This window comes from Aulostomus chinensis, chromosome 11 (assembly GCF_037954235.1).
Source record: "Aulostomus chinensis isolate RoL2024-O1b breed Wild chromosome 11, RoL_Achi_v1.0, whole genome shotgun sequence".
NCBI lineage: Eukaryota > Metazoa > Chordata > Actinopteri > Syngnathiformes > Aulostomidae > Aulostomus > Aulostomus chinensis.
Genome location: NC_141330.1, coordinates 5,746,381 through 5,754,669, shown reverse-complemented (window position 1 = coordinate 5,754,669; position 8,289 = coordinate 5,746,381). Strand labels below are relative to the sequence as shown.

Genomic DNA, 8,289 nt, shown 5'->3' with positions numbered 1-8,289 from the left:
ACCCAGTTGCAGCCATTAGATTTATAGAATATTTCTACCTCTGGGTTGCACAAAGTCTTAAAGAGGATATGATTCAGGGTTGGAATTATGAGTGTGTATTGTACAGTGCTAGAGAGAAACTTGCACTTAAATACAAGTATGCTGTTTACCTGATTTATCAGTACAAAGTTTGACTAAATAATAGGGGGGGGTTTTTGTTCTTGTATTTTTCTTCACTAAATTTGATCTTTATGTGAGAACCCATTGTATTTTCAGTGAGAACAATCCGTTCTTCCCATTGATAAAATGTAATGACTGTTTCAGCAGACCAGTTTTTGGTACCATTTCACAGAAAAAAAAAAAAAATCTCACTACAGGAAGGGACATATTGTACGCTAATAATTGTGGCCACTTATCAAAAACAACTATTCAAGTGATGGCTCTCTAAAAAAAGAACTTTGTTTATCAGTTACTCACCATTTGATGTCCTTAAGGGAGTTCAGGACACTTTGTATATTTTTACTGTTGTCAGTCTTCGGTCTGCAGTACTTTCCTGCAGTAAGCATGAGGTTTAGCATTCATAGAATTCTGGATTCATCCAGAACCACGCAGGAGGACAAATTTGTCCAAGAACAAGTTGACATCTAACATTGACAAACTGCCGAACAACTGATAAATCTTGGTACTCTACCACTTTAAGGCTAAAATATAAAGAAAATACTTTAGTATGTGCATGTATCTGCTGTGAGAGTTGTGCAGGCAAAACTAATAAATGGCTGTTTTAAGATTATAATAAGAGTGCATGGTGGTGGTGATGGCATGACAATACAGATAAACATCGTAATTTTAAAAATGATTACCCGTAATTAGTCATTGATTGGAATGAAAATGGGTCATTGTCAAAAGGGATTGATTGTACTTTCTGTTTGTGTTTATCTAAGAAGCGTGCGTGTGTGCGTGTGTGTGTGTGTGTGTGTGTGTTACTATGCTGCCCATGCTGGTCGAAGCTTATCACAAATTAGGAGCTTGTGTATTCTGGCGACATCTTTGATGCTGTTCGCCTGTGCTTCCCAAAGATAATTTGGCATCAGTAGTGGTTTGATTCACCTGTTTAAAGGTCTGATAATATGAAAAATATAAACATATTTATGCCCGCAAAAATATGTAAACATGTGTGAAACAAAAGCGTGACACCATACCTGTTTAAATGTGTTTGATATGTTTATTTAAAAACTGAAGGCAATGGATTATTGCAACATTTTGATTTTTGCTCTGTTTTTCACCCCTGATGGATACCATGGGGAAATTCTCTTTAGCTAATGCAGCGCGAAGATGGTTTGGTAGGGAGTTACACACATTTCATTCTTATAGACAAACAGTCTTTCTGCACACACACAACCATTCAACCCATTTGAATCGTCAGTCAATTCAAATCAACGCCGATAAGAACTCAGCACCTCGTGAATCCTGTCAGTTTTCATTAGGCGGTTTGTTATCTTTTACCGGAGAGTGTTTGTGTCTTTGTGGGATGTTCTCTCCGGTTTTTAATCATCTGTTTGTTTCTGTTTTTGACACACACACACACACACACACACACACACACACACACACACAAAAATGCATACAGAACAAAACACAGGGAGTAATAATCTGTAACAATATTGATTCACTCATGATCACATGTTGAAAACAGGAGGCAACATGCGGCTTATTCATGAGGACAACCTTCAGTATAACCTTGCTGTTAAAGCTGACAGTCCATGAATCACATTTTCAATAGATTATCCAGAGAGGGGATTCAATCTCTGCACTCATTTTTTTTGTCGAAAAAACACTATCGCAATTCTTGAAATCAATCTCATGGTCACATTTCTTGTATCTGGGTTTTAACTTGATTCGGCAGGGTTCGGTCTCACGTTTACTGAGGTGGAATGGTAAGAGCTTTGAGGTAAATGAATTTTTTTTTTTTTTCCACTCACTTTCTAAACATCTGAATAAGCAGAGGGTAAACGGGCCATGTTGATAATCCGTAAACACCAGTACGGAACTGAAACAGTCTTGGAGCACACAAATACTGATACACACACCAACATAACCTTTTCGTTTGCGTCGTATTAATTTTGCTCGCTCCTAAAAGAAATTGTGAATAATAATCAAGTTGATTGCATCACAATGTGCTTTTTATGTAGATCATATGTGAGTGAGTTATGTTTTTCTGAAAGCCCACCTCTCACATCCCGGAAAATAGTTGCCGATGTGCATTCTACACACGCCTTTTAATTAAATGCTGGAAAACACAGATCCTGCATCTTTGCAAAAAAAAAATCTTTACATCATGAAGTTTGGAACCTGGAAAATTGATGCTTCACAAGGTGCGCATTGATGTATTCGGTTATTTTACCTTATTTCTGTTTTATTTGAGGTATTAGGTGAGGTCATCAACAACAACAAAATAATAATTCCATGAAGGGTATGAATTACAACGGTTATGAACTGGAAAAAAAATTCAAGAGGCTTTTTAAAATATGGTGGCATAATGTCGTGCCTAAAAAAAAAAAAAAGAAAATTAACATTTCATGTTATTTTAGAATAGCTAAATCCTACAATATCCTTAAAATGAGTACTTTATTTGCTGATATTGTACTATGGAACACATTAATTGCTGTATAAAAATGGGGTCTTAGACTGCTGAGCGTCTCCTCAGTCACAAAAACAAGTTGCGGTTGCTTTAAACGTAGATTATTTATTCAGCGCCACATATTAACTTGACAGTCTTAATTCAGGTGAAGAACGAGTGGATTATTTTCAGGAGAAAAAAATCTACATCATTGAGCTTACAAAAGACAGTTCTAAAAACAGGTATAAAATAAATATAAAAATGAAGCCTTCAATTTGTTTGTTTGTTTTTCCTCCAGTGTTGGTCAGTGGATTACATAGAAATAAAATGCAAAACAAGAAAATGAGTCTGAGAAGAGGTCATTTCATAAACTGCTATAAATTAATATTGGCTGAGGGCTGCGGGGATCCTCAGAACTTGCAGCAGAAGCCGCAGCCCTTGTAGTTCCTGCAGCAGTTGCAGCAGTAGTGGCACATGGAGAGGTGGCTCTGCCGCTTCTGCCTGTTGTGAATCGGCATCTGCGTAACAAACAAAGAGACATGGGTGAGGTGTTCATCTCCAGCTTCTCATCCCCTCCTTGTGTGGAGAAAAGGTTTTCCACGGGGAAAACACATCCACTTAAATTTTAATTTGCTTGTGGTAATTGGCTTAATTCATTCAGTCAATTGAACATACCATCCACGATTCCATTGACGTCTCTTGATGTGCTGCAACTGGAGTGTCATTGCTCCCTGCCTCCTCCAGCTCTTGCACCTGTTAATGAATTATGCACATTTAGGAGTCATGTCTTAGCATCCTGACAAAACATTTATGGCTAATAAGCAAATGAAGAGAGTTTAAGACCGATTCTTACCCCAGTGAATGGGACTGCAGAGCTCTCCAGGATGCAAATAAAGGCGAGCACGAGTGTCACTGCAACTGCAATGCTAAATGCCTTCATTTTCAGGGGGGTGGGGGTTGGGAGGGGGGGCGTTAAATGCTTTACTAATTAAATCCTTTGAAGATTAGAGCTGATTGGTCCTCTCTTTCATGGGTGTCAGGCCGCTGAAGAGCAGGACAATATCTTCAGTAATTTCTCAGCTCCAGTGATGGATGGTGATTGTCTTCTGATCTGACCCTCGTCAGCTGTTTTCGGAGTCTGCTGGTTGAGGAGGCAGACTGTGCTGGTATTTATACACACTTTTGCCCATGTTGCGTCAACACATTGGGAGGCCCCGCCCCTTCCTGGCAGCAGTTATTGAACTCCACTGGGGAAGTTTTGACCTCCTCATTTCTCTTCATAGTTGTGCAACACAGTGGGGAATTCTCTGATTTATTTTTGATTGCGGGCCCCACTGTGTTTCGGCAATATGAAATCAACTATGAACTTTTAAATTAAATTACTTTCCATTGACAGAACACATAATTCCACACATGAACAAGCCGCTGCCACCAGGCCATCAGTTTTACAATATGAAAGCAATATATATTCCAAATTGACACCGCTGTGCTATACTGAAAAAGATTCATCTCAAATGTGACTTTTCCTGGAGAGAGCGTCAGAGATTCCCACAGCAAACACAGAGCCTGCGTGGGTCAATATATTGTACAGCTGACTGAGCTGCACTTGTTTCAACCCACAGAATCCTTTACTAAGGAGAGGAAGCCACACTGGAATATCCTTTGCTCAGCCTAAAGAATGTAATTACAACCTTTCAAATGGAATAATTAGCCCCTCATTTTCAACACATTCTGTTTTTGCATAATACATAGAAACCTGCAGTTGAACCACATTAAATCCCCGTGAGAGCAGCTGAAGAGTATCCAGGATTAAAAACCGCCTTTTTGAGAGTCAAGGTGTTCCAATATGCAGCAGTTATAGATTAACGGAATGCAATCTGATGAGGTTTAATATGTGCAAACAGGAGAGATTAGCATTTCTCTCGGTGTTTTACTGAAACCCAACACGTCACAGCAGCGTAACACTGCTGTGCCTGAACAAGGAAAGGAGATCAGTATCACGAAAAACTTTCCTTTTTCAAGATGATTTTTTTCATGTTATTACCAGATATTTTCCAGGTGGTTACTCGAGCTGTCAGTCAAATAAAAGGTTTCGTAATCAGTACATCTAAATCGGTATCCTGTGTCAATTTTGTTAGGATACCGACTTTTAAATACTTCAGTTTTTGGAAATGTGTGAATAAATTAATAGATTTTAGAGGGTGAAATGTTCTCTTTCGTCTTTTAATTTTCTAGATGCAGCTACAGCTTACGGATGATGTGGGGTTTTGTTTTTTTTTTTCTTTTCTGTAATTCATTTATTAAAATCAGTCCATTATTTTGCCAACCCTGGTACGATTCTTTCAGATTATTCAAATATACAAACTTAAACATTGTTAAGAGGTAACATTCCTTTAAAAAAAAAAATTCATCCTATTAAATAGAACTTACAACATTATAACATGAGAATGTCTTGTTACGCCATGAATATCATCTGTGGTGCTCAGAAGTAGAACTGAACCGTGTAGATGAGACTTTATTCCTGCACGTTGTTCCCTTCAGCAAACATGAGTTCATATTCATGACCAATGTCACGATGTCAAGCCTTTAATGTTATAACAACAAGACTAAAGTTAAGAAAATGAAAACATCGTATTATGACCTGCAAATATCTCATTGTCACGTGAAAGATATCTTGCCGCAACAACAGACTTGTCACGTGATAAAGTGACGCATCGGCAGCTGCCTCGCGCTAAGAAAAAGTAAAACTCAAAGATTTTCCGCATTAGTTAATAAAGAGGCTTGAACTCATAGATATTTATAACATAAAATGACAGCAAATTTGGTATCATTAGAGCATCATTACAGATTTTCTGCCATAAAATATGTTACCAATTTATTCCTAAATATTGTAAATAGTGTGACAAGATAACAGCGTCGATTTAATGACAATGGGACGCTGATAATAAACCACGTCTGCACAGAAAATCCCCGACTCTAAATTTGTAAAGATTGTTTTCCGCCTTATCGCTTAAAGAGTGATAAACACCTTCAGATTAATTAACCTGTCTGTGTAAGAAACATATTCCAAAACAGCATCAGGCTGTGAATAAATACCAAAATCAATAATGAGGGAAATGAAATAACAAAAAGGGAAAATAAAGGTAGAAACTGATAAGTGTGGGCTGTGGGTCCTGATAAAATCAGAGGCCATTTGAATTCTCATTATACCTTCAAAGTCCTTCCAAATTGCCTCCGCTGACTCAATTAGTGAAACAACATGTCGCAGCACCCCCGCGTCAGTCTGTCTCCCTCTGTGATAACCCCGCCGGCCTGTGTGCTTACTTTGGGTGACCACAACGTCAGTGTCAACAAATCCAAGCATGAATGGCTCCACATGGAATCGATCCGTGGTTGATGATGATGATGGTGTGTCATCGCATCCTCTATCTATGTACTTATATGTTTATGGCTGTGTTTGTGCGCAATGACAAAAAAGGTCCTTTATTTTGAAATAGCACATCGCATCCCCTCATGACGAGCACAAGTCATCTGGTTTCCCTCGCTGCGCCGAACATGACCTGTGAGAAACATCACACGCTCCGCTTCGACAAATATATCATGTCCATGTTCTCTGTGAGTGTGAGGGAATGTGAGCGAGCAAAAAGAGTTCAGAAGCGAGTGTATAGATCTGGGTTTTCCAGGCATGCGTGTTCGGGCCTGCACTCTCTGTGTCTGAACATCCCCTGAAGCTATCAGTAGGAATCTTCTGGCCAAACAAAGCGAGGCACCAGCACGGCGGACAGATTCACCTCTGCAGGCGCCACTCTACCTTTTTTCTCCTGGTTGAGGACATTGGCCCCGTCTGTCCCTGTTTCATCATCACCCTATGGTCCTGGCTATTTCGCACCCCCTTTTCCACCCCCTTACTGCTTGGATGAGATTTATATGGAAATGGAGGAAATGAAACAGCAGTTTACTGTTATTTGGCAACACAGCCAAACCGTTTACTCAGGAATTTACATATTTCCCAGAACTAGGACATCATGAAGTCAATACACACGAGAACACCTTTTAGTCATGGTCTCAGACCGTTTGCTGCTTCCGCCTAACAAGATTCAATGTCACCTTTCAGACTGTAGGGGGTAGTGTGGAGCTCAGGTTAATGGGTGCACTTGAAGTATAATGACTGGAAGTCCCCAAGTTGAGGAGAATGAGAAATTTGTTACAATATCATCAGTGGAACTTCCAAAATATCAGTGGACAGAGAAACTGAAACCAAACCCCAAATATCCTTTAATCAGGAGATTAAAGAATATCGTCTGTATGACAAATAGTGAGAAGCACTCTACAATAAACACACTAAATGAATATAAAGATAACGAGCAAAATATACAGACGAACAAAATATGGAATTTTTGGGTTATTTTGAGAAAAAAACCCAGATGAAAACAGTGGAGGGACATGAAAATACATTTTGCTGATACCTATATTTACTTAACTCAAAAAGACATTCCCTTATTTCACAGTTCACGCTGTTTGCGTTGCTTTGTGCTTTAATATTTACAAGTGATGAAGCCTGAGAGATGCTCTTAGCTGGGTGTTGATGGATGGCGTCACTGAAAATGTAGATAAAAACACGTCACTTCATTATGACTCCACGGTTAGAATTAAAACCAAAACTGTGAATGTCACAAATAGACCATCTACACGGTGGTAATGGAGGCTGTACTACGAGTGAGGGGGACCTCCCCACCACAGCTGATCTGTTTATTAAAAGCAGGACTTTAAGAAAAACCGACCGCGTTCCTGTATATGATGGAGCGTCATGATCCACTGGGTCGTGTTCTCACAATCCCATCGTGAACTCTCCCCTTGTACAAGTGATGGATTACATCGGAAGTGACAGCGATGATTAAAAGGGTACGAGCATTTACAAGGTTCTTGCTATCATCGCACAAGCTGTTTATAGAAGAAGGGACGATGCAGTCGTAAAGCACCTGAACAATGCTGAGAGACAAGTCCTCCCAGGCAGGCGGTCTGGGTGAAGCTCGGTGAGCCCCACGTGGTCCCGGATCCGAGCTTACATCATAGGCGTGAAGCAAACTCGCCTGAAAAACACTGGAAAATGATGTTTTTGAGTGAGTTTGTTTTTCTTATCATGCATTGTTGATTATTTTCATGATAAGGTCAATAAAGTGTCGCATGAATTGAGAAACACGCTCGCGCAGACCGGCTTCGGGTTGCAAAAGGGATTTCTGTGGTGAATCAAAGCTTCCAAGTCCTAGTTTTTCTTTGTTCTATTTTAGCTGCTAAATCTTAATCTAGTTATGGAAGTGAGCTTTGACCATTTTATACACTCATAGGCCCCAGGAAGAGAATTAAATAATCCGGAATTCAGATATGATTGTACATCTTGTGTTCCCGGTTGTGATCAGAAAGTCTTAAGGGACAAACAGAGATCAATGATTTAGGGATATTTCTCTTGACAGGCTCTGATTCTATTCAATTCTTTGTCATATTTTTTTTTCTAAAGTTTTCTTCGTGCGCAGGATAAGGAAGAACCATGAATCATCCACTTGTTCCTCATTTGCTTTTAGAAGATTTACCACCAGATTTTTCCAGTTGAGAAGTTGCTGAATGTATTCAAGCAGTTTGTCACCTCTTTTTTCTTTGCCTCTATCCTGACTGTCCATCAGATTCTTGTCAAGATG

General features: G+C 39.4%; 1 protein-coding gene across 1 annotated transcript; it reads right to left on the bottom strand.

Annotated features, from left to right (window-relative positions):
• Positions 1–2,706: 2,706 nt before the first annotated feature.
• On the bottom strand, positions 2,707–3,732 carry hamp (hepcidin antimicrobial peptide). The gene is made up of 3 exons (XM_086217103.1): positions 3,450–3,732; positions 3,272–3,349; positions 2,707–3,114 (listed from the first exon to the last, which is right to left on the bottom strand). Exons 1-3 carry the CDS (start codon positions 3,534–3,536, stop codon positions 3,007–3,009), a joined length of 273 nt encoding a protein of 90 aa, XP_086073229.1. The 5' UTR covers positions 3,537–3,732; the 3' UTR covers positions 2,707–3,006.
• Positions 3,733–8,289: the final 4,557 nt, after the last annotated feature.

What these genes read in the sequence shown, in the direction of transcription:
- hamp (XM_086217103.1), bottom strand. Translation starts at nt 3,536, where the DNA reads ATGAAGGCATTTAGCATTGCAGTTGCAGTGACACTCGTGCTCGCCTTT. An exon ending in CTGCAGTCCCATTCACTGGG is followed by an intron (nt 3,350 to 3,449) that starts GTAAGAATCGGT and finishes ATTCATTAACAG; the next exon opens with GTGCAAGAGCTGGAGGAGGC. An exon ending in CGTCAATGGAATCGTGGATG is followed by an intron (nt 3,115 to 3,271) that starts GTATGTTCAATT and finishes TTTGTTACGCAG; the next exon opens with ATGCCGATTCACAACAGGCA.